Here is a 24,345-nt window from a genome sequence, read left to right as displayed (position 1 = left end):
CTCTGCTCTCCTGATATGCTCGCAGCATTGGATTGGATGGGATTCTCTAGTTCTGGATATATGTGTAGAAATGATGCAAATGAGATCGACAAGAATATTTAATAGCAATGGAGTTACGGGTTGAACATGCATGGAGTGATCAAATAAAAAGAATGATGCTGGAAGACAATATTACATGTGACGAGCTGAATCTGATGATTCCTTTTGAATGCTGCTGGAAGTTTGGGTATCGTCGTTCTTCTCTGTACTTCCCTCCTGCTCCGGATCGACGGATGTCGACTTATTAATATCCTCCTCCTCTTCTTGCTCGTGAGTATCTGGTACGTCTTGATCACACTCTTGTTCATCTTTCTCCGCTGTTCGTTCCTGCTGCTGCTCTTCCTGCTCCTCCGCCGCCGCGGCCGCGGGATGATCCGACTTTCGGCGGTCTGACTCAACGATTTGCAGAATCTTCTCCTCCATCACCATATCCTGGTCGGTGTCGCCTTCCAACCAAACATGAAGCGTCGGATATTCCACAATCCGTTCGCCACGGAGTACTGTTCGCCAGCTATGGCCGATGTGTGGTGTCAAATTGATGCATGTCTTTTTCCGTGCTCTTTCTTTCTTTAAACCAATAATAAATCGCTCCAGACCTGCATTCACGAAATCTGGTAAATCCTCTCGCCACTTTGAATAACTGCCTCGTCCTCGCGGATTGTCCTCAAACAATAAATTTTGAATAGATCGTTCGACCGTCTTGGTATCCGGTATTCTGGAACAAGGATACATAAGCTCAATTAGCATGTTTCGAGGTGACCACCGGTTTGTGAACCTACGAATGTTCTAGCAGTCGGTATTCCTTCCCAGATCGATGGAATATGTATTCAACAGTCCAAAATAGCATCCTAATACAAAGTTGCAGCAAGTCAACTACTGTAGTGGAGCGGTGCATGGCTTGTATAAATACCTGTTTCTGTCCAAATTCGTCTTGTTTTGCGCACGACGCGACATCCCTCTTGGCATCTCTTCGAATAGAATACCATATCTCGCAAAATGATTTTTTAGAAACTGCCGCTTGAAATCGCTGTTATTGCCGCGTCTCAAAATGTCCTTTTCAGTACGTTGCATCGCTTCCTTCCGACGACTAACATCCTCCAAGTATGCATAATCTGTAAATTTCGTTATATTTAGCACAATACACTCATCATGCGTATCACAATTTCGTACCACTCATCATTGTATTGTAGTCGTATTCTGATCGTTTAACAAAATGCGTCTTGCTTCGTTCTCCAGAGCAAGACTGTTCCTGTTTGTGTTTTTTGACGCAGTTGGCCGAGCATGTTCGCAGACTGCAGCGGGGACACTTGTACTTCCAATCGCTTCGTTGACACACTTGACACTTTGGATCGACAGGTTCCGGTAATCTGGGCCGCTGCTGTCGCGCAAGATCGTAAACCAAGTTGCCATCATTGTCTACTTCTGGATATAGGTTTTCCAAAAGATCGGCATTGTGAGCATGCTTGATCTTTTCGAGGAGTTCCGCGTCAATCTCGTCTTCAGAACTCATAGTTTATGCAAAAAACTGCAAACTGTCCCGCTGCCTGTGCAGAAATGAGAAAAAAAGCCTCCATCTCAGCAACTTTCGGAGCCTGCACAGCGTAGCAACAGTATCGATGGTACCTTTGAGCAGCAAAAGAATTAGCGCATCATAAAGCAACATTCATACTTTGAAGTGCTTAAAGAGTTAGCTCTTTATGGGAAGTCTACATGTATATGCTGATATCAGTGTAGATTTTCATACATAGTCGAGAGACGCAAGCACGATTCGATACTCGATTTTTTGTCTTTTATTGCCATGCTTCGTACAGAGTATCGTTTGCTTTGGTATAGCATCACCAAGCAAACGCCGCAAACAACCTTTCAGGAGATGTGGCGTAAGGGACACTGGCAGCAAGGGGAATTCTTAACAGATGTCATCTAGATACCCATGCTCCTTTTCCAGAGGAATACTTGGAATCTGAAGACATATCACGTCAAGTCACCAAAATGCAGCGTAGCAACTCGGCAGCATGATGTAATTTCTTGCGCAATATAATCGACCGTCCAACAGAATACATATCCCAATGCAGGAGAACGTAGTCAAGTTCAGGAGTGGAAGGAAAAATACATTCTATCCTAGGTGTACAGGTTTTGATTGCTGGCAATGAAAGGATTCATGCTTGCCCTTGTGCGTAGAACCACCCTGTTTGGTACAGAAGATCATTTGCGTAAGTATAGTGCGATCAAACAAATGCATATTACATCTCCTTTCAGTAAAATGGCGTATAAAGGAACACAGGGCGGCAATTAACGCTTATAGATACCGTGCATCTGGGTAACGCTCGTTGTTCGGAGCTAAGGGGAAACCGAAGATACATATGTAAACACATTGCGGCGAGCATTCAAAATCTCAGAATTTCTAACTTTTGAATCGCAAGGAAATATATACAACGTCTCTAATCATCAAGAATGCATGCTTCCAAAGTAGTTTTCTTCTTGGCTACCGTCTCCTTGGTTATGATTCAAGCTACTAGTGGCCAGGCAACCTATGAATGAATGCACTTGTGATGGCGCAACCAAGGATGAAATGGAAGAGATATGCAAGTTGGCATCTGGAGTATTGCAGGGCGATATTTGCACACTGACGTATACTGATACGTTTACGGAAGACTGCAAAGAACTAGACTTTTTTGCGACAGCCAAATGCAAGCCAATAGCAAAATAAGGGACCACTGACGCTAGAAGCAGGCTACTCAGTAAGATCCCATTGCACTCTGTCTCTTGTCACGCAACCATATAATAATAAAAAGTAAATGGTCGCAAATCAACGATGTATGTCAAAGTATCCTTACCAACGAAACTTGAAAAGCATTAGGAAATGTCGCCTTCGAGGTAGTAGCCATACCAACCTCCAATTTCTACGGCGTGATAGGAAAGATTCGTTAAGAGATGTGTGTATTAAAATACGTATCAGAGGTTAAGACGCAGTTGTGCGGGGACGAGGATCGATTCAAGTATTATTAGAAAGGACAACCGCTTCAATGGATATTAGCTTTTTCTCTCTGAGAAGAACGTCTATCAACGTTATATCAACACCAAAATCGTGCTCTTGTACGGTCTTTATTGATATCCAGATCCAATAAAAATCTGTTTGCTTCCTTCCCCCAGAATAAAACTATGTATTCTGCTTCGTAGCTACCGACAAGGTCGGCTGAAAATCATGTAGGAGATTCATATCTATTTGCCTCTTCTGAGCGTTCGGTTCAGTTCGCCCGAAAGATCATGAAGCGCTTTACTATAGCATTATCCTTGCTGCAACAGAGTGCTTCTCCGGAAGGATAGACGCTGCGATGTGTTGTGAGTCCTTGAGACTTCGAACTGGATTAATATCCAAAATCTGCAGTTTCTGCTAGTTGTACAATACCATTGTTTGCAAAGCTCGCGTGTTCCTTCGGTGCATCCCCGCACTCGGAACCTTTTTGCATGTCCCCCGCGCCCGCCCGCTGTTGTCTTCTCCTCACCACCTTCCGCATCTCATGGCCGATGAGGCAAATGCTACACGGCAGCAACAGATTCGCTACTCGGACCCTTTGCCGGACTTGGCACTCCTTGTTCCCAACAAAGGGAGTATGGCAAGAGATATGGTAAGCTTGAGAACCCAACCCCGGAGATAAGAGCCCTGCTGTTAAGAGAAAAAGCTTGCCAATGAGCGCAACTTTTTGACCTTTTTCAGATTGTCAGGCAGTATGGTTGTACTAGGTATGTAGTGTCATTGTTTGGACATTGTTGTTTGTATGCACGCGAATTAAAACATAGCTCCCCGAAGGTTTTACCGTTTTACTGAAATTCCGGTTACCGAACGTGGATGACCACGGCGACGTCGTGCCTGGAAACGACGATGACGAGTGGTCGAGCGATACGCTTCGACGGTCAATCGGCTTTGTATTCATTGCACTTGGCTTTTGCCTGTTCATCGTCGGTATAAGCCGATATTTTCGTACTCAAGTTCTGCTGACCAAGCAGGTCAACTTTATCCAAGCAGGATGGGGCAGCTTTATCATTATCGGCTTCATATTCGTCTTTGTCTGCACGGTCATGATAATTGCTTCCATTAACTCCAATCTCTTCAAAACGCATACCTAATCATCGCTGTATACCTTGTAAAAATTTGCATTGTTTTCTTTGTTATTACCATGAAATACATATTGCTTGGTGCGAGCAGCAAATAGTTATACCTATGTTGTGACATCGTGAATAGATCATTGGCAAGCATGATACCAATTTTCATTAATTTGCAAACTGCTATTTCTTTTTTTATCCCATAAATTGCATTTATTTTTATTGTTTCAAATAGAAGGTGTCGTTTAGTTCACACTGAAGCCAATGATATATCCAGGGACCACCACGAGGAGGCGAACACTATCAGTCCCAACCTATGGGAGGGTTAGTAGCAATAACAATACTACAACTATCCTATAGGGCCCGAATTCCCCAGCATTAGAAAAATGGTGTCTGAAGTGAACGATGGACAAACATATGGAACCTCAAAATCCGGAATATGCACTGTGTTGAGTGTGCCTAAGGTGTAATATACCTTGGAACACAGTGGTTGCCTACGATGCAATCATGAAAATGATGTACATCCTGGAATGCAGTGTGTGTATGTGCCAAAGGCGTAATCAACTCGGAGGATGATATGCACCTTGGAAAACGCGGTGAGCACCGAAGGCGTGTCTCCTTGGTATGTCATATGCTCCCTGGAACGCGTGATAGTGCCGAAGGTGTGATCAGGACCTTGGAACGCGCGTGTGCCTAAGGAGTAACTATCTTGGAGGATAACAAGTGCCTTGGACCGCGGTGTGTGCCAAAGGTGGAAGACACCTGGAAACCAGTATGTGCCATTGCAAGGGAGGGATCATCTGGGAAGATGATGATGCACCTTGAAGGTTACAGCGTGCCTAAGGTGGTAGTAACCACCCTGGATACCGGCGTGCACCTTTACAAGGAGATTCACCTCAGAAGATGACCTCGAAGGTGGAATGCACCTCAGACGGTGGTAGAGTGTTTTGATCTTGAGTTTGTCCGGGCTTTGATATGCTTGTCCTTGGAGAGCCAACATCTTGCTAAGAGCCTTGCAGTGTCGATACTCATCTTAGCACCAATCTTGAAACCACCGATCTGGACCTTGGAAGATAGGAACTGAGGGAAAAAAGCAAAGATCAAATTGTTTTGAAAACTATCACCTTTCAAAGGATGTTGGAATCCATAACAATTAGCCGGGACCAGTCGAGTCAGATGGGACTGTTGTCTCAGCTCCTGCCTAGTTATGCCGTTCATATAATTTAGCAGAGGAACCTAAACTCATAAATCGTCAAGATTTCATATTCTGAATCGATTTACATACATTGAGTGTGAAAATCTGCATAGAAACTATCGCAGAAGCAGCGGCAGGCAGCTCTTATTATTCCGTTTCCCAACATTTGGCAAATATTAACAAGCGGGTAATGTTTCTGGGCATACGTAGCTCTTTGGAGAACAGGATCATCTGCATAGACAACGAGGTAGATGGTACTATATAGTACATTATGTATCTGCATTACTGTAAAGTGCAGAGGATCTCTGGCCTGCCTGCTTACCAGCTATTCGGACTTGTAATTCTGCAGAAATGCCGAGAGGGAGAAGCTGGTTTGCCTGTCGCCAAGCTTTCCGCCTTGTTTCCTCCTACCTTCCACGCTACAGTTAACAATGGTTTCCTTATGGTGGGGCCAGAGTGCCCTTGACGAATTGATTGGTAAGTGCTGATACATGCATATACTCCGAGGATATTGTATGTATACTAATGCCAGAACTGCAGAAAAGGCCACGACCGAGCTGAATCCTGTTGGTCAAGAGGACATTGCGCTGCACTTTGAAATCAGTGATCAGATAAGAAGCAAGAAGGTCAATGCCAAGGATGCCATGCGGTCTCTTAAACGTCGTTTGGAGCACAAGAATCCCAACGTTCAAATGGCCACGCTGTCGGTAAGTTTGTGTAAAGAAAAATGTGCTCGCTGCGGACGTGCCTCATTCATAATATACGATCTGATTCGGTAGCTCGTGGATACCTGTGTAAAGAATGGCGGTGACCAGTTCGTGAGAGAAATAGCAAGCCGAGAGTTCATGGACCAACTTACGCTTATGCTACGCTCTCCCGTAAGTCTTCTTTGCTGGATGGGACTTTCGCGTCCCGCTGGAAAAACGAGAGTCTGACGTTGCAATTGTATCTATCATAGACGGGCTGTAATCCTGATGTCAAAAACAAGATCCTGACAGTCATTGAGATTTGGGGTATCGCCGCCAAGGGCAAACCTTCTTTGAGTTACATGACCGATACATACAGCTTGCTGAAAGCCGAGGGCTATGTGTTCCCACCCATTCAGGAAAATATCGACTCTATTCTGCTCGAAACATCAGCAGTAAGTTAGCAGCAGCTAATTGAGACTATATGCAAGTTTCTAATAAGCAATGTTTGTAGCCTCCTGAATGGACAGATTCGGATGTTTGCGAAAGATGTAGAACGGCATTTACAATGACCAATAGAAAGGTAAAGACAAGAACCTTGAATGGATAACTGATTTTAAGCCGCTAATTCTAATACTCTGCTTCAGCATCATTGTAGACAGTGTGGAAGAACGTTCTGTCAGCAATGCTCGGCGAAAACTATGCCACTTCCGCATCTCGGTATCGATGAGGAAGTGCGTGTTTGCGACGGATGTTACATAAAATTGAAGCTTGCAAAAGCAGCCCGAAAGGATGGGTTGCCTCCGTTACCGACCTTCGCTACTAATGCGACCTCCTCTCCCCAAAAAACGACCGAGAGCAATGTGAGTGCATCTGTCACACAAAGCCAGCAAGCAGACGATACATTTGATGAAGATATGAAGAGGGCTATTGAAGAATCCCTTAAGGAAGCAGAACGACAAAAGAGTGGCTACGGAGCTGGCTACACGCCCTCCAGTGCTCAGCAAAACAGATCTACTCCCGATGTAAGAAGCTGTCGTTGCTATGAATGCTACAAAGAGAAAAAAGGACTAACCTAGGATATCGTTAGACCCAACGACAACAACAAGATGAAGAGGATGATCCGGACTTGGCAGCCGCTATTGCGGCATCTTTGCGAGATATGCAGATATCGTCATCGTCGCAAGCTCGACCGTACAACGAAGAGTGGACAACTCCGGTTCCCACAAATCCGGATGAAATCTCACGTATTGAAATGGAAAATATTGAACTGTTCTCCACACTTATTGAGCGCATTCATGCAAGAGGAGGAGATGTTTCGCATGATTCTCAGATCAACAAGCTCTACACTCAAATTGGGGCGCTACAACCAAAACTAGTGAAGACTCTGGATGAAGTGAATAATAAGCACAGTAAGAGAGCTATATCTGCAGCTGGAACGAACACGAGAATCTCATGTGTATCGTCATAATGTAGGAATATTTGTTGATTTACATGACAAATTGAACGCAGCAGTGAGAACATATGATCGATTGCTTGAGGAGCGAGTGGCTGGCGCCTACAACAGAACTTCCAGCGCTCAGCCTACTTATGGTTCATACTATAACCATATGCATCGTGCGAGCATGCCGTACGCGCCGCCCGCGGTGGAGCAAAGCCTCTATCCTCAGACCGCACCTGCAGCGACTGAATATCCATCGATGTATTACCCAACAACATCGCTGCCAGCAACTAGTCAACCGACTGACTCGGCTCCCCCAGCTGCTGCTGCGTATGCGCCTCCAGCCGGCTCGAGCGATTACGGATGCTACCAACAGCAGCAAGGATATACCCAGGCACCTCCAGAAGCTGGATCGCAACATACTCCTCAGCAAGTACATCAGCAGCCGCTGCAACAACAGCCGCCATCTTCTCAACAGTCAACTTACTATCCACCGCAGCACCAGCAAGGATACTACTATCCTCCCCAGCAGCAGCAGCAGCAATACCCGGGTGCAGGACCGCAAGCTCAAGCTGCACACAAGCAGCCATATGTAGAGGAGACCCCTCTCATAGATCTGTCATGATCGATGCTTGATTCTCACTCTCTATTCCTTGTAAAGCTTTGCACTCCAAATATATAATAATATTTCTCCTTTCACGGCAGCGAGCGAGTGTTGCGTGAATTATACTTGTTGATAACAAGATGTATATCGTTATTTAGTTCTCTTTGTTTTTGAAAAAGGATAATTACACAGTTTTTGCAAATATTTTTCTAAAAATTGGATGCTTAAGCACCAATGTTCAAAAGAAGGTTGCTGCCGTCACCGCGGTTGCTGGGCAAGTAAGTAACGTTGCGGGAGGCGGACAAGGTCTGTGCGATTTCTCGAGAAGCTTCGATACGACGGAACTCGACAAGACCCTGACCGGCTTTGGCCAATGATTGCGAGATCAACTCGGCAGCCTGGGAGTCGCCCTCAGCGCGGATGATAGCGGCCTGGCGTTCGTGTTCAGCACGCTCGACAACGAACTTGGCACGTTCGGCTTCCTGCTGTGCAATCTGCTTTTGTTCGACGGCGTTGGTGAATTCGCGACCGAAGGTCATGTGGGTCTATTACAATGAAAATCGTCTGAGCATTACTCCCAATACACACTCATACATTCGTTGCGACCACTTACGATAGAGACATCCTCCAAAGCAATGTTGAAGTCCTTGGCACGCTTGTACAATTCCTCACGGATCTTTGCGGAAACAACCTCACGCTGGGTGATGAGCTCGCTGGCATCGAACTGGGCGACAATGGCCTTCAAGACTTCGTTGCCAATGGAAGGCAAGACTCTTTCGTCGTAGTCCAAACCAAGGTTCTGGTAGATGGTGGGCAAGTTTTTGATTTCGGGGCGGTGAAGCACACGGAGGGTCAAGCTAACCATCTGCATATCTGGTCGACGATGCAGCAAAATATCAGTTTCCAATTCGTATATTTACATGCCGGTTACTACTATCAAGAATATAGGATACCTTTGGAACCAGTGGTGGTGGAAATGTTGCGAGGTTTGGTGCGGACGTCAAAGAGAACGGCACGCTGCAACCAGGGGATAAGGAAGTGAGTGCCCTCACCAGTGGATTCAGGCTTGACACCCTGCACACGATCGAAAATGACGGCTCTGTAACCACCCTGGACTGTGACTCTTGTGTCAACGAAGCTGGGGGGCACACTAAAGTTGTAGCTGCTTACCATCGTACATGGCGGACTGAACGCCGCCAACTGCAAGACCGACGGGGATTGCGTACTTTGCGATCTTTTCAAGAATGGCCGCCATTGCGAGAGTGAATGTGTTTATGTGTTTCCACGAACTGCGAAGCCGTGAGACGGATATACAACAGACGTTATTCCAGCGCCCGGAATTGTGGCTTGCAAATTGCTGCCGACGAGCCGGCCCGCAACTCCTCCCACTGCTTCTTCGGGAGTGACTTTCCAATCTAACCTCTACTACTTGACAACATTCTATTAAACTCTGTCTCTTGATTAAATGATATTTTGTATATATGCAAATATGTGCCAAAAGGCTGAAATGCTATCAATATCCAGGATTTATGGCTCATGTGATTTTCTCCGACTCTGTTGGGTCTTTGCATCGCCTTTCTGCCTTTCGAAGACAATCAATCCGGGAGACTTGAAGCATTTCTTCGAAAGTCATGACGAAGGTTCTCTGATGGATACGCTTGCTGTGAAGCGCAAATATTGGATACGTATCTGGTAAATGGACAACTGCGTATCAGACAAAGAAGGAATTATCGATAATGACGATCAAAATGAACTTGTTCCTTTTCCCACTTCCCACATAGCCATGACGAGTGGTTAGACGCAACCGCTGCCACATAGAAGTTTTTCGCAGTGGAACCGATTGAAAACTAGAACGTGGATAATTACTTTCAATACAACAATACCACGCCGTTGAGGACAAATTTCGACAACTTGCAAGCCGAAAGACAACATAACCGCCATCAAAGATGTCTTCCAACTGGGATCATTTGAATCCTTTTTCTGTCTCTCTATTCAGGACAACCCGTCCTAGTTTCGTACCACTGCTGTTTGCTGTATCTGTTGCATGCATTTTATCGTTCTGTGCGCTTGCATCTTGCAGTTGATACGTAAATCGGCTTAACTTTGTAAATCAATCTTAAGGCAAGAATACTGCATTGTATGGAACTAAGCTCAAGCTATGTTAACTAATAATATGTAATGATCCTAAAGACATGAATTGCGGTTGTCCTGATCCGCTTTTCTAGTCTAAAAAATGCCATCATGATAGCTGTCTTGATAGGAGAAAAATTGCACGAGCATATGTTCAGTCATATTCACTGTACTGGTTTGTCTTAAGAATTTAAGTTATCATATGTATTAGTTTTATCATGGCAACCACAGCTGGTACAAGACGAAAAGACTGCCTAGATATATGAACATTTTATCTCCAAATATTTAGAAAACTGATTTCTGGAAGCAGGGGAGCTACCAACGATCGACGAGAGACGGGAGACGCAGGAAACGAGCGCGGACAGCCATGTGCGTGCCATAAATAGCTTGCGCTTGTCTTTAACCTTGTAAAATACTCAGTCAATCGATCAACATCTTGGCAAATAGGGGTTAGAGGAGGAGGAGTGACAGTTTTCTCTAGGTAAAATTTACCCTTGACCACGACGCTTTGATCTATTAAAAATCTTTCGGGAAAACTGTGTCGCGGCGAAACGGCGATAGGCCAAGTTTTTCGTCTCTGGTCGTTGCTCATCCCCGTTGGTTTGGAAAATGGAAAGAACCTGCCATCCATCAGATGAGTGTGTCAGGGATGCATTTCTGTTCCCTCTTTTTAGGCTGATCGTCTGTGTATATGTATCTATGTTTATTGATCTTTGACCTTTCCAATGCTAGCTTGTCTTTTACAGAGATACAGAACCCTGCTGGTGCGATTTCATTGGCCGCGAGTATATGCAATGGCTAAAATGGGAACTTGATGGGTAACGGTACCAGGATGGGGCTATTACGTAAGACCCGCAGTTTATAAGTAATCACAATGATTACCGCATTCTGGGATGTGTTTAATTATCATCATATGCATCACTTTGAATATTAACATAGCTGATTGCTTTAGAAGAAACAGACAAGTTAATATGAAAGAACGGGTACAGCAGCGGGCTCCTATTCGAGATAATTTGAAATGTTCGTGTAACGTAGGCAAAAAATACCTCAGTTGCATGTTTATCAGGCCAGATTGTGTATTTATGTAGTAAGATAGAAGCCGAATCATGGAAATGCTCGATTGTGTACGTGTTATCACTACGAAACGCCCACTCTGGAAAGAAGAAAATCCAAGATGGAATGTTTCAAGTTTACACATTGTTTGGCTCGGCGTGACTGGAAAGTTTCGATCGCGTGCGCGCGCAGCACGGGCGAAAAAGCGAACTATGTTTGCTTGCTGCTATTTTTCCATCGGCGGTTGAAGGACAGTCTTAGAAAGATTGGGGGAGGTGTTGTGAAGGCAGCACAATCGCGTACATACATAGGCACGTACACATTATCGTCGTCACCGGCTGTTGTTGGGCGGGCTGCTACGCTCGACCGGCGCTAGCTGTTTAAGGCGACTCGCAAATCCGGGTTTTTCTTGGCATAGCCGTTTTGGGTAAATTTATTCAAATAGAGGGCCAATATTCAGCATTTCCGACACCGGATTCATTGGTGCAAAGGGAGCACGAGCTCATAAAACACAATAAATTTACCCAGAATAGTCTCTTTTTCGCCTGCTCTTCTTGCTCGTTGCTTCACGGGAAAGTACTTTTCCGTTGCGATTATTTATTCCAACCTTGTTCTCCCTTCTTTTTCTACCCTTCTCACAAAACCCCCCTTCATTTTTCATCTTGTTCCTGTATCAACTTTATCTGCCGCCACCACCATGGCTTCCCTTGACAACGCCGTGTCCAGCGGCAGTAGCAGCAGCAGCAGCAGTGCATGCACGTACCGCTTCATATCAAGCTCGCTGGCTGATCTTCCGAGAGAAAGGTTTGTGGGATTATTTTCCTTCACTCGGTGTTTTGCTTACCTCGGTTGTTTTTCCCCGTCGTCACAACAGAACTTACGACCTTGTGATACGGCAGCAGCCGCAGCGGGCGAAAATGAGCGTGATCAACGAGCGAGGTATGTAGACCGCAAGATGCTCACCTGGACCGGGTTGCTGTGACATGTATGTGTCTCTAACAACGTCCAAATTTTTCTGTGACAAAAGATCGACGACCTATAGAGCCACCCCCCATCTTGCAAATGAAATGGGTCCACTGTTCGGAGGATGAAATCAAGTAAGGTTTTTTGTGTTTGATTGATTGTTGTTACAGGACGAGTAGAAACTCATTTCCTATTTTTATTCAGAAAATGCCTTCAAAGTCCATTTTATTTTCTTGTTGCCAATCTTGTCCGGGAAGACGATCCAGCCACGTTGCTTTTGCCCTCTCAAGAGTATCTATCCGGCTCGTCGGTATCATCTCTATACCGTCTCCGGGATATTGACAACTCCGATGGCGGGTTCTTCGTCTTTGGAGATCTGGCAGTCAAGAAGGAAGGCAGATACAGATTGCATTTCAGCCTTTTCGAGATTGTAGAGTATGTGATCCGAGTACGGAGCGCATCTTGCAGAGATAATTAACCATACATCATTGTAGGGGACAGGTCCAAAATCGGAAAATTGTCATGTCTGATCCTTTCACCGTCTTTCTACCAAAGCGATTTCCGGGACCTCTCGAAGCTACCTTCCTATCACGCATGTTCTGTGATCAAGGTGTCAAGATGCGTATACGCAAAGAACATCGACTGCAATCGTAAGTGTTGGTTCACCAAGCTGTAGATATCCAGTGCTAACTGCGTCAATAGTGCGAGCGGCCGAAAACGTAAAGTAGAAAATGCTCAGAAAGACGACAAATCATCAACGGTGAATGCAGCAACGGCAGCAACAGCGAGCAACCGCTCTGTGAACGGTCGCTCCACGAAACGGGTTGGAGGTACAGTCATGCTGTCCGTATACGCTTCTGCAGCGCAGCAGCAGGATGTTCATTTTGGTCGCTGGAAAAGCACGCAGCAGCAGCAGCAACAGCAACAACAACAACAACAACAACAACAACAACAACAACAATCAAGCGCAAACGATCATTATCCATCTCCATCACCCAGCCAGCATCAGCATCAGCATCACCAATATGAACTCGCATATCATACGCCCGTTTCATCACCGTGGCAGCATCCTTCTTCCGATCAGTCCATGTCGTATCCTACTACCACGCCTCCTTCCCTGAAAGCCTACCATTCGTCTTCGACGTCTGCATTCTCGGCAGTGCGAGAGGTCTTACCGGCGCCGTGGCCGAGCAAAACATATAACAGCCCGCAACAGCAGCTGCCACCGGTATCAGCGGAATACTCATCATCAACATCCAGCGTTTCTATACCTTCCCCTCCGCCTTCGACCATCGCCAGTCATTACTATACCTCCTCGCTGAACGCTATCCAATCCCCACCAAAGACAGACTTATCCAGCTACCATTACGACAAGGCGAGTCCGAGTTGTAGTAGCCTGGTATCTAGGCAACTTACTCCTCCGCCGCTTGTTGCGGACCATGCAATACATAACAACAGCAGTGACCACGGTAGCCGGTTACCGCCGCTGCGGTCTATCATGGCCGATGTGCCTTTCCACCACCACCATGCATTCGAGCCTATTAAGCCCCCAGTACCGCCGACGAGTCCTCCAGGAACCCCCGGTGGCCGTGTTCCTATACAGCATCTGCTTTCTTCGTAACCCTACGCGCAGCCAAAAAAGACAAAAAGGCGGTTGTTAAATTCTTGTACATTATTTTGGTGGTCTTCTATTGTTATTTTTTTCTCTCTCCTATGCCCCACATCTCCCCACTGATTGTAGTGTAAGTTTTTTCCCTTTTTTTTTGTTGTCATGTATGTACAGATTTCCCAAACACATCACGCATGTTATATACGGTAAATTGTTCTTCCCCCGCTCCCATTGCTGTGTAACCAGCGTCATTTCATTCGCTGTGTTTTGTATCCCAATTGTTGATTGTTGTTTCAGGAAAAAGAAGAGACAGAGAGAGAGACAGACAGACAGACAAAAAGAGATGAATAAAGAGATCTGCCGCCTCCCATCCTAAACTGCTCCGCTTTTTTTTTCCTTTTCTTCTTTTCTTTCTAACATTCTTTCCTGTTTTGCCTGCTCTTTTGCCGCCCTACACACATACACTCCCCCCCTTTTCTTCAGTCGCTCCTTTATTGACAATGGTTGGCATCATTGACAAGATAAAGCACCAATATGAGATGTGGAAGATTGAAAAGTATACGAAGCGACGATCGTTTCTGCCTGAATATGATTCCAGAGGTAGTATATAAATACAAAGTAACCAGCAACTCGCCAGCCAAACCTCTTAATCAACCAACCAACTTGCACGAGCAGATAAAGAATACTACGAACGACATTACCATGACGGCGTATACTATGCACCCGACACTGTACTACCTCCTCCTCCATCGCGAGCAAACAATACCTCCCCGATTAAACAACTCCACCGTGCACCCTCCATAGCGACCAAACGCGCAAGCACACTGCTTCGAGGAGGACAGGGCAAAAAAGCTCCCAGTGTATTGCCACGGTGCTCAGAAACATACAATGCATCCATGTAGAATACTGTATAGCAGTTTAAAAAAGGAAAAAATCACGTTTTGCATGTACATACTTGTCATCCAGCTCTCTCCTATATCTCTCGCTCTGTGGTTTTTTCCAAGGAACAGTGTATTACTACATGGAAACAAACATTAAGACAAAACCCCCCCCCCCGCCCCGGAGGGGCCGAGAACGGTCGCTTGTCGGTCTGAGGGAGCGGGCGGCGGGAAACGGAGAATTGTCTTCAGTAAGATTAATCTGAAACGCTCAATTGTTGGAAGCAGCTTATCCTCCTTGTGGGAGAGAGAAGAATAAAGTATATTACTTGAGTGCTTGTGTGTGTGAAATGTGAAAAATGATTACCATTTGCTAAGGCAGCACCAGCGCACGAGGAGTCGGCGGCAGCAGCAGCAGCAGCACGCATGCGGCCTGTCAACTCGTACAAGGAAATTGTCCCTGGAAAACCCGTGTTACACACACTGTGTTCCCACCTAGACGGTCAAGTCCTGTTGTAATACTTTGCTGCCGTGGTAACAAAGCTATAGCAATTAATGCGACAATGACACTGAAAGCAAAGCGCAGTTCCTTTACCTGCATTTGTTTTCCAAGTATACAGGAGAAGCCATCACTATCTAGAAAGAGATTATATAACAAGTACATACTGATGTATGCATGGTAGAAGAAGCGGCGAGCACAATCAGATAAAAGCGCGGCGATGATGGCAAATGGTTGCTATGTCCGCTGGCAAAGGATATGTAATAACGGGGAAAGACCCGCCCGAACATGTATATTGGATGCACTCATCCTAGATTCTTTTCGCAAATAGAGACTGAAAGACATCAATGAAGGCATGGTTACAGAGAGCACCATCCTTTGAAAAAAAAAAGGCGCATTCTCACACTCTCCAAATCGCCACTGTTGTGAACATAGCAATAAGTAGCAAAAGAGTGAATATTGCTACGTTTATTGACACTTGCTTATTTGCCTGTAACTTGGCTCGACCTGCGTGCATTATCCTTCGAGAGACACAGGATCATCATCGTCCGTCGTCGAGGCGGCACTGAGTTTTATTTTTTGGGCTCCGTGGCCATGCCTAAGCGCTGGGTCTCGCTCTTTTTCTCGATCTTTGAATCTTTCAGCACTTCTTTGCAAAACATGAGTTCCGGCATTGCACGCGGTCGCTTGATGGAAGAACGCAAACAGTGGCGGAAGGACCACCCACACGTAAGTCTCGATCCATTACTTTGTTGTCATGCACACGGCACAAGCTGATCCGGCATTGCTTTTAGGGATTTTGGGCACGACCTGGAAAGAATCCTGACAATTCGCTTGATCTCATGAACTGGACTTGTGGCATTCCTGGCAAGGATGGCGTAAGTGAACTTTAGCCTTAACTGTTATTTTATTGATCCAGTTTCTCAAGTTGTTGTTAGACGCCTTGGGAAAATGGCGTGTACAAACTAACGCTCATGTTTCCTGAAGGCAAGTAACTCGACAGGGCTGTGGGGTCAAACACGCACACAGAAATTCTAATTGTGTATAATATATAGATTATCCAAGTAAACCACCAAAATGCAAATTTACCCCGCCCTTGTTCCATCCGAACGTGTATCCATCAGGCACCGTCTGCTTATCCATATTGAACGAAGACGAAGGGTGGAAACCAGCAATTACTCTGAAACAGGCAAGCGCGAGTTGTTTTATAAATGCAATCAGATCGCTAAAACGTTGGTCTTTATGTACAGATTCTTCTCGGCATCCAGGATCTGCTCAATGATCCTAACCCGGAAAGTCCAGCGCAGCAGGATGCATATATGCTTTTCAGAAAGGACAAGGTGGAATATGAGCGGCGTGTACGCGAACAAGCTGCGAGAAATCGGCCTATTTAGATGAGAGTCAAATTGGCAGAAAGGAAGAAGAAGAGTTATGCAATGCATTTTACTTACAACAATGTACATACGATACCTTTATTTGGCATTTATAACAGATAGTAGTATTTTCAAGCTTTATGGAGTTTTTCTCTTTTTTCCCCCTTCTTGCGTTTTCATGATTTACAGATCCAAGTCGCAACGACGTACCACCCCCCAGCGTGATTTAACAAGCATATCAGGGACCACGTACCAGATTCAGAAATGACAAGACTGCCGTTGTACGTGTGGTTCTGCGGGTAATACATGAGTTTGTACAATTTGCCGTTGGGACTCTTGATAGCAAGCTTGTGGTGGGACTGCTCGCTCTTGACACAGAAATTATATGAATGCAACGGGTAAAGCTGGTAGCACTGGGGCTCCTGGATATAAAACTCGTCAGAGGTTTGTTGCAAAGCATGCAGCTGGACAAAATCGAAGGGACGATGCGCTGCAGCGTCTGTTGTTGGTTGGTGGTGCGTTAGTCGGAAACACATGGCCAACGGATAATTCTGCGCTTCCACAACGAGTTTTTGTGGATTGTGTGCCATTTGTGCCGCCGCCGCTGCTATTGCATGATGGTTGCTGCTGCTTGCTGACGATGACGATGATGACGAGGCGACGGTCGTTAATGACGATGTCGTTTGAGAAGCCATTTTCCGTCCGGCGTATATTTTTAGCCATCCAAGCCATTGATCCGGTGGAAGCACTGCCTTGATCTTGCATATACGTTCAGCGTTTTGATCCGTCGTACATTGCGCTAAAGCTCGTGTTTTGACAACCTGCGTGTGGTTCGCACTACTTTGCGATCGTGTCTCTACTTCAGCGTAGCACGATATTTCCCGATCGAGTTGCAGGGTAATGTGGCATACTTGGTCGTCTTTGAGGTCGCATTGGCTTGGATTAAAGTTTAAAACACGGATATGGTATGCAAAGTATTCGGTTGTGACAAAAGGGAGTGCAAAGAAGGTATTAATGCTGACAGGTGGGCAGAGGTATTGGTAATGATCGTCGCTGGGCATATGCGTGTAGATCATGTCGGTAGGTCGACATAGGAACCAGTGAGGCACCATTGCATCATTGTTTGCTCGGTTGGACGGTGAAGCAAGCCAGCAATCCACAAATCGGTACTCGCCTTCCACTTTGACAGAGCACCAAACATGGTTCTCGGCAAGCGACCCATTTGGCAGAATCGCGGCTTCCAATGAGTCCTTGAGCCCTGGATTTAATGTTATATAGTTAATTTCAGAAAAAAATATATAACATATATACCACTTTACCTCGCATGTATCCATAGACGATTGTTGTTTCCTGAATGCCTGCAGCGGTGGCCATTTCGCAAAAGAGCTTTGCCAGTCCAAGCGGTGTCTGACAACATCGCGAGGACAGGACCGACTCTGCAGTCTCTTCAAGAGAAGCTGCCTGTTGCTGCTGCTGCTGTTGTTGTTGTTGTCGCCGCATCATCATTGCTTTTCGTAACTTTGTAAAATTGTTGTCGCTGCCCTGGATACTAATGTTCTGCATGATCCACACAAATATCGAGCGAATCTTGTATAGGTCTCGTCTATACGGCCGGGCCAGGAATTTCTGAGCAAGCACTTGAGTTGTCAGCATAGGTCCGCGCTGCTTGACATTGGCAGCGTATGCATCGATCTGCTCAAAGTCAGATTCTGTAAACTCCAAACCCAAGTTGTCGGCTACAGGCATTGTATGGCTATGCACATAATTAGTGAACTTGATATTTTTTTCTAGTCGATTTTTCATACCCGAGTATCTGGAAAGGATTCGGTTTATCAGGACAAGACCATGATTTACCTGCTCGAGGCTGCAGCGGCGTGTTTGCGCGCTCGACGCTCCACACACGATCGACGGCGTGCGACGTGGCCACCGCTGCATCCCCTTCAGCGCGTATCCGCTGTGGAAGCAAAAATCCACGGAGCCGGCGTGAAAACGTACGTCGCATCGGTGCTACATTTTGTTCGAGACGCGGGTTCCAAAAGGTTGGCTGGTTGACGAGCTTTTCCTCATTCTCCTCGTCTTGCTCTTCTTGTACGTTATCTTCTTCGATTTGCTCTTTTTCTCCGCCGGGTTTGTACATGGTCGGCAACGCCGAATGGACACGGTTGAGTTTGTTCTTTCGCTCGGGCATCGAGGATGCACGCCGAGTTTGTCGCGGCTGCTTTTTGTTGCTGTTGTTGCTATTGTTGTTATTGTTATTGTTACATTTGTTGTTAACAACGAGGCTTCTGGAAGATTTCGACGCCGTCGTCGAAATATCGGAGATGGGCGACGAGTAATATCGCTGGTTATGCAACGCAGCAGCAGTGGCCGGAAGCTCAAACAAGAGACTTCCGCCGTTGCTGCTGCTGCTGCTATTGCTGCTGCTACTGCCGCTGCTGCCGGCAGACAATGTCGACGATGAAGACGTGGAAAGCGGCGATTTTAGCTGAAGCGGTCGCGATGGACGTGGAATGTCCAGCGGCGGCGGTTGTGGAGACACGCTGGAGGCCGACAGTCGGTCAGTTAAAGCGTCAATGTTCGGAACGGGTTTGCGTGGAATCATGGTTTCATATTCTAGAGGCGCCGAGAGTCTGCGAGTACGTGGTGGTTGAGCCGACACTGGCTGTTGTTCGTCAACGAATGAACGAGGCCGCTGCCGCCGCCGCGGCTGTTGCTTCTCCTCTTCTTCTTGATAGTATACCGTGGTTGGGATCGAAACTTCAGATCGTCTAGAGGTGGTGGAGGAGCGGCGACGCCGATGATGTCGCACAGGTGGATCGTGTGCATAGTAATCATCGATCGACGGCGGCGGCATAGGAGAAACAATATGTTGCACTGCTGCCGGCAGTGGAGGAGGAGCAGGAGGAAGAGATGGAGCTCTGCGTCGTCGTCGGCGTGCCGGCGGATAATGATGCGGACGATGGTAAAGACCGGAAAGATATCCGTACCCGTTCGCCGCTTCCATTGAAGCAAGCCAATATGGGCTTACGTAGTACTCTTCACAGTGCAAGTCTGTGCGCATTATAGGATGAAAACGAGAGAGAGTGAAAAAAGAAGGGATAGGTCTGATGGGAACAATATCTCTTCAAGGCATTTTCCAGTAAACATCAGCTGGTACGAAGTGTAAGTACGGTATATGGCCAAATTTGTCATGTTGTTTACGGCCGAGTGCTAAAAGCAGAAAGAAACCTTGGGGGGGGGGTGTGCTAGGCTAAAGGGGATATCCATCTGTTTTTTCTTCTTGGTCTTCTTTTGTTCTTCTTCTCCTTATTATTATTAATCAGCATCGCTCATTATTGCATCTGCGACTTCGTTGAGATTCTTGTCCTCTTCCTGGACAGCGTCTCTGATCTTGCTATCCGTTTCTTCCTTGAGTTTAGCTTCCTTCATCTCACGCGTAGGCGGCAATCGTTCGTTTTCTCGGTCAGATCGTTTAGCGTCCTCGAACGTTGTGATCGCTAGATCAGGTGGGGGTTACTCACATGTAATTCCATTTTTCCTCTTTTTAACATTGATACCAGCTACATACCTGATTTCAGACCCTCGACACCCAATGCTAATGTACCAAATGGAAGCTTGCCGGTTGGCGACAGGGTCTTGAGTTCTGATACACGTTCCGAGTTCTCACGCAGGACAGAGAACACACGCGACATTTTACCAACGGCAAGAATCTTGTTACGGATGACCGTTCTCCGCTGCTCGGCTTCTTCGGAGGACACAGTCGGCTCATCCAAGGAGAGGCGATGCTCCTCATCCGCCAATTCATCCTTGCTGCAAATATTTAGAATGGCGATCAACATATCAGTAACTGGTCAGAAGCATGTAATCAGTCAGCGGCGACGGCGTAATTCCACGCGACAACAAACATGTCATCGTAAAAATCAATGTTGACACTTACTCTTTTCACCAACGAATGGCAAACTCCATGTGAAGACATCCATAAAGTTAGGAAGCCAATAAGGATGCGGCGTGCTGTTAAACTGACGAATATTCATGACATTATTCTCGTATTTGAGCACGGCAGCTTTGTTGTTATACAGATCCAAGTAATTGGGTGCAGAGAAAATGGTCATAACCGAGGGGAAAGATGTAGCCTTGCTCTTGCGATACATTCGATAACCGGCGTCCTGTGCCTCGTGTGCTCTGATAATCGATAGCAGGTTGTTGCGTTCCAAAAATGCACATGCTGCATGGTAGCTATTTTTTGCACAAAAACAATAAATAAATCCGATTCCGGCTATGCCAGCCAGTGCCATTACCTGAAAAAGTACGAGCAGCCTCTGACGTTGTTGTGAATAAATAATTCGTTCGTCTTTTCCTGACCAAAATCTTCCAAAGGATCCGCCCACAACAGGTCGCACATCAAACCATGTGTCGGAGGCTCGCGGAAACGATCAATCTAACGAACGGGGTCTGTCAACAATGCTGTTGCCGTGCTATGCTTTATCGGGTAGGTGCCTTACACTTCGGAGGTCGTCCAAGGTTTGCAGTTCCGGAGACAAGCCGCCATGGATACACAAAAACTGTCGGTTCATAATCGCTGCCAATGGTAGCGCACAGAACGACTCCATGCATGCATCATAGACTTGCTCTGTGTATTTATGTCGACCTGATAAAAAAATAATATTTAGCATGTATTGTATTGTTCATTGTGTCGCTGGAGATGGAATCCACAAACTCACATTCGATCTTGAAAGTGAAATAGTCTGTCAAGTGCCTGCACTCGTGGTTGCCTCGCAGTAAAAAGAAGGTGTCTGGGTACCACATTTTGAGGGCCCAGAGATATAATACACACTATATAATTTCCATGTAAGGGTCGTCTCAACGGTTCATGCATATGTATACATCGTCTGGATAGATACCTCGATGGAGAAATAGCCTCGATCTACGTAATCGCCGAGAAACAGATAGGTCGTATTGGCTGGATCACCCCCGACTTCAAACAGTTTCATCAAATCGTAATATTGGCCATGGATATCACCGCAAACTACGTTGAGCCACACGTGTAAGCGACGATGGGGGCAGCAGGGTGGGCATAAAGCGTTTCACGCAAAAGTGTCTATACCTGTGATTGGTGCGCCTACTTCTAGCAAATTGGGCTCGGTTTTCAGGATCTCGGTACCCTTTTCGATAATGTACAATGCTTGTTCTTCAGAGAGACGGCCTTCTCGGTAAAAGTGATCTTTAAGGAATGCAATGTCGGGCAACCCAGGTCGCTCTTTGCTCCAGAACTCGTCGTCGGTAGGAATCGCTACGGCAGGCGCAGGAACCTCTATAAGAAAGGTTACGCCATTCTTTTAATATCACTTTTTTTCTTTCTTTCTTTCTTTGCTTTCGCCGATGAACCACAGCAACGAAATTCTAGTGTACCTTTAATGACTCGTTCTTGCGTGCTCACGACCGATCCATCTTCTGTCTTGAAAATTGTAAAGTCGATTTTGGGCACATCGCGCTTGTTCTGAAGTCTTCTGATAGCTGGACTAACGTCGCTTTTGGCATTGGCTTCGTTCTTGTCCACGACCATTTCTTTCGTGATGAAATGTCACTTGAAGGGAAGTTGAACTTTTTGTGAGCGCGGGCCTGGACTTTACTCTCAGCAACGCCTATTATGGTTTTGCCGGGCTCCGCTCATCAAAGCAAGCAACTTGGTCATTTGCCATTTTCGTAAGATCCTCTTTTAGCAACTTATCTGTTTGAATGTCAAGCTCTCAATGTATGAGGTATCCCTCTCTCCTCAAATTTACGTTCCTTCTCCTTCACCCTGCCAAGAACAAGCAAAAAAAGAAAAGATGTAACGGTTTAGAACACAGTACCGAGGGCCTCGAACCAGCTCACGATACTCGAGTCTGTCATTACACACTGCTTAAACTCTTCTAAGCTAATGTACCCTTCACGTTTACAGTTGATATTTTTGAATGTCTTGTCAACCATTTCGTTGATAGCGTCCTGCGACATGGTTTCCATGATAGGAAATTTTTCCTCCCATGTTTTCTTGTCACCGTTCGGTTGCAAGGGTGCATTGCTCTTTTGTTTGTTTTTGCTGGTAGAATAGTCGAGTGGGAAAGGACTAAGGGGATGCTCTTGATGTTCTTGTTGCCGGTCTTGTTCCTTGGCATACTGTTGCTGGAAGTAGGCCTCCTTCTGTGGATACCTTTGTTTCTTCTTTCGCTTCGTCTGTCGAGCACCAGACGGACCCGCTTCGCTTCCATCTGCTTGTTCTTTATCAGGATCCTGTTGTTCTTCGTCCACTGCTTGCACTTCCTCTTCTTCTTCCTCCTCCCCCTCCTCTTCTTCGTCGCTCGTAGTACTGGTACTGCTACCACTGTTTCGGTTCGACGAGGTCGTGGACGGGATAGCGACATTGAATGCTGCGCTGACAGGTTGTGAAGCTGAAAACTCAAAGTTATCCATCATTTCATCCTCCATGGCGCTGACGACATCGCGAACAAGTTCCATTGATAAGTAAAAATATGACTTGAACATTTGGTAAAGTTCATCCCGCGAAATATATCCATCTTCATCCAAATCGTATCCCTTGAATGCATCTAAATATGGTTTTACTTGACTGCTCCCTCTCTCTCTTTCTTTCTTTCAATAATTGAAATAAAAGACTCACATTCGACTTTTTCATCCATATTTCCTTTGCAGAGGACGCTTAGGCCACTGACAAGCTCTGAAAACACAATCAGGCCATCTCGATCCTGATCAAAGAACTGGAATATCCGTTCGGTAATCAAATTCTTTTCCAATCCGAGAGGTCCTAAGCATTGTTCGAATGTTTCCTTGTCTATGCCGTACATTGTTTCTGTCTTGTCCAGCGTTGACAGAGACTTGAATTGCTCGTACAAGGCCTCTAATTCAATCTGATCGACTATCACACAACAAATATTAGTGCCTAGTAGTTAGCAAAACCATATTTGTAGCAACAGAACCTACAATGGGACTTTTCTTGCAGTTTCTTGATCACTTCCCCGGTGAGAATCCATCTCCCGTGATTTTTGCCGGGATAAAATGCTGGTAACAATGCACTGCGCGGGTTTGCGAGGGGAGGGATGGGTATCCGTATCTTGAGAAAGACATGAGTCGTCGCATGGTTGTTGTTACTTTCGCACATTTCACACAGATCGAAATCGACGCAGTTGGCACACTTGTATCGGATGCCTCGAATAGGTGATACACCGCATTTGTTGCATGTAATGCCGCCTATAGTATACATTCTTCTTAGCATCCAATTTACCGTGATTCAAATAGAGAAAAAAATGATAGTTACGGTGTATGAAGCCTTCTAGCAAGATTGTATTGTCAGAAACCAAACCCTATACATTTATTAACTCTAGTTCTCTCACCTTTGCGCGCCTGATTTTCGGATATGGCGTGAATCAAATTAAGCAGGTTTTTATTGTCGTCCTGGCTCCATTCTTTGAACAATGCCCCGGTTCCCATGTCTGCTTCGTCTTCAGAATCAGATAGTATAATTTGCAGTGGTGACACTCCTTCGTCTAACGGTGCGAGCGGATCATTGTCTGATGATCTAGGCCGATGCCGTCGTCGTCGTACATGACGGGAACGTCTGAGACGATTTGATCGGCTACTTTCCGTGGCTATTGCAGACGTTACTGGGTTGTGCCGAGCTTGCCAGCGTCGATATACATAGTTTCCGGCAGCGATCGCACATGCGCCTGTGGCTACACCGGCAGCAATGTAGACATAGTCGGGAACTCGTCGCATGAAAATA

General features: G+C 45.9%; 11 protein-coding genes across 11 annotated transcripts; 5 read left to right on the top strand and 6 right to left on the bottom strand.

The window, feature by feature from the left end:
• Nucleotides 1-171: 171 nt before the first annotated feature.
• VTP01DRAFT_8013 (uncharacterized protein) lies at nucleotides 172-1,549 on the bottom strand (the record flags this gene model as incomplete). Its single annotated transcript, XM_069387089.1, has 4 exons — nucleotides 172-754; nucleotides 819-887; nucleotides 950-1,151; nucleotides 1,210-1,549. 4 exons carry the CDS (start codon nucleotides 1,547-1,549, stop codon nucleotides 172-174), a joined length of 1,194 nt encoding a protein of 397 aa, XP_069242478.1.
• Nucleotides 1,550-3,557: 2,008 nt separating this feature from the next.
• Nucleotides 3,558-4,164, top strand: VTP01DRAFT_8012 (uncharacterized protein; the record flags this gene model as incomplete). The annotated part of the gene is made up of 3 exons (XM_069387088.1): nucleotides 3,558-3,665; nucleotides 3,720-3,780; nucleotides 3,848-4,164. 3 exons carry the CDS (start codon nucleotides 3,558-3,560, stop codon nucleotides 4,162-4,164), a joined length of 486 nt encoding a protein of 161 aa, XP_069242477.1.
• A 903-nt stretch (nucleotides 4,165-5,067) lies between these two features.
• VTP01DRAFT_8011 (uncharacterized protein) lies at nucleotides 5,068-5,446 on the bottom strand (the record flags this gene model as incomplete). Its single annotated transcript, XM_069387087.1, has 2 exons — nucleotides 5,068-5,376; nucleotides 5,426-5,446. The coding sequence occupies 2 exons, from the start codon at nucleotides 5,444-5,446 to the stop codon at nucleotides 5,068-5,070; spliced, it is 330 nt and encodes a 109-aa protein (XP_069242476.1).
• Nucleotides 5,447-5,766: 320 nt separating this feature from the next.
• On the top strand, nucleotides 5,767-8,087 carry VTP01DRAFT_8010 (uncharacterized protein; the record flags this gene model as incomplete). The annotated part of the gene is made up of 8 exons (XM_069387086.1): nucleotides 5,767-5,812; nucleotides 5,876-6,042; nucleotides 6,115-6,213; nucleotides 6,294-6,476; nucleotides 6,536-6,604; nucleotides 6,669-7,046; nucleotides 7,112-7,433; nucleotides 7,498-8,087. The coding sequence occupies 8 exons, from the start codon at nucleotides 5,767-5,769 to the stop codon at nucleotides 8,085-8,087; spliced, it is 1,854 nt and encodes a 617-aa protein (XP_069242475.1).
• Nucleotides 8,088-8,290: 203 nt separating this feature from the next.
• Nucleotides 8,291-9,321, bottom strand: VTP01DRAFT_8009 (uncharacterized protein; the record flags this gene model as incomplete). Its single annotated transcript, XM_069387084.1, has 4 exons — nucleotides 8,291-8,611; nucleotides 8,680-8,939; nucleotides 9,020-9,181; nucleotides 9,237-9,321. The coding sequence occupies 4 exons, from the start codon at nucleotides 9,319-9,321 to the stop codon at nucleotides 8,291-8,293; spliced, it is 828 nt and encodes a 275-aa protein (XP_069242474.1).
• Nucleotides 9,322-11,946: 2,625 nt separating this feature from the next.
• On the top strand, nucleotides 11,947-13,833 carry VTP01DRAFT_8008 (uncharacterized protein; the record flags this gene model as incomplete). The annotated part of the gene is made up of 6 exons (XM_069387083.1): nucleotides 11,947-12,053; nucleotides 12,124-12,188; nucleotides 12,277-12,346; nucleotides 12,417-12,647; nucleotides 12,707-12,862; nucleotides 12,915-13,833. The coding sequence occupies 6 exons, from the start codon at nucleotides 11,947-11,949 to the stop codon at nucleotides 13,831-13,833; spliced, it is 1,548 nt and encodes a 515-aa protein (XP_069242473.1).
• Nucleotides 13,834-14,321: 488 nt separating this feature from the next.
• On the top strand, nucleotides 14,322-14,723 carry VTP01DRAFT_8007 (uncharacterized protein; the record flags this gene model as incomplete). The annotated part of the gene is made up of 2 exons (XM_069387082.1): nucleotides 14,322-14,421; nucleotides 14,497-14,723. The coding sequence occupies 2 exons, from the start codon at nucleotides 14,322-14,324 to the stop codon at nucleotides 14,721-14,723; spliced, it is 327 nt and encodes a 108-aa protein (XP_069242472.1).
• A 1,069-nt stretch (nucleotides 14,724-15,792) lies between these two features.
• On the top strand, nucleotides 15,793-16,592 carry VTP01DRAFT_8006 (uncharacterized protein; the record flags this gene model as incomplete). Its single annotated transcript, XM_069387081.1, has 5 exons — nucleotides 15,793-15,927; nucleotides 15,993-16,076; nucleotides 16,137-16,185; nucleotides 16,254-16,387; nucleotides 16,449-16,592. The coding sequence occupies 5 exons, from the start codon at nucleotides 15,793-15,795 to the stop codon at nucleotides 16,590-16,592; spliced, it is 546 nt and encodes a 181-aa protein (XP_069242471.1).
• A 155-nt stretch (nucleotides 16,593-16,747) lies between these two features.
• Nucleotides 16,748-19,575, bottom strand: VTP01DRAFT_8005 (uncharacterized protein; the record flags this gene model as incomplete). The annotated part of the gene is made up of 3 exons (XM_069387080.1): nucleotides 16,748-17,829; nucleotides 17,891-18,324; nucleotides 18,377-19,575. The coding sequence occupies 3 exons, from the start codon at nucleotides 19,573-19,575 to the stop codon at nucleotides 16,748-16,750; spliced, it is 2,715 nt and encodes a 904-aa protein (XP_069242470.1).
• A 311-nt stretch (nucleotides 19,576-19,886) lies between these two features.
• VTP01DRAFT_8004 (uncharacterized protein) lies at nucleotides 19,887-22,134 on the bottom strand (the record flags this gene model as incomplete). Its single annotated transcript, XM_069387079.1, has 9 exons — nucleotides 19,887-20,068; nucleotides 20,140-20,418; nucleotides 20,509-20,807; nucleotides 20,870-21,009; nucleotides 21,074-21,219; nucleotides 21,293-21,404; nucleotides 21,473-21,597; nucleotides 21,676-21,882; nucleotides 21,981-22,134. 9 exons carry the CDS (start codon nucleotides 22,132-22,134, stop codon nucleotides 19,887-19,889), a joined length of 1,644 nt encoding a protein of 547 aa, XP_069242469.1.
• Nucleotides 22,135-22,409: 275 nt separating this feature from the next.
• Nucleotides 22,410-24,338, bottom strand: VTP01DRAFT_8003 (uncharacterized protein; the record flags this gene model as incomplete). The annotated part of the gene is made up of 5 exons (XM_069387078.1): nucleotides 22,410-23,155; nucleotides 23,227-23,481; nucleotides 23,547-23,813; nucleotides 23,881-23,895; nucleotides 23,957-24,338. 5 exons carry the CDS (start codon nucleotides 24,336-24,338, stop codon nucleotides 22,410-22,412), a joined length of 1,665 nt encoding a protein of 554 aa, XP_069242468.1.
• Between the last annotated feature and the right edge of the window lie 7 nt (nucleotides 24,339-24,345).

Source organism: Rhizomucor pusillus (assembly GCF_041956525.1).
Source record: "Rhizomucor pusillus strain CBS 183.67 unplaced genomic scaffold VTP01scaffold_4, whole genome shotgun sequence".
Classification (NCBI taxonomy): Eukaryota; Fungi; Mucoromycota; class Mucoromycetes; order Mucorales; family Lichtheimiaceae; genus Rhizomucor; species Rhizomucor pusillus.
Note: the sequence above shows the minus strand (reverse complement) of the source record. Positions and strands in the feature narration are given on the sequence as shown.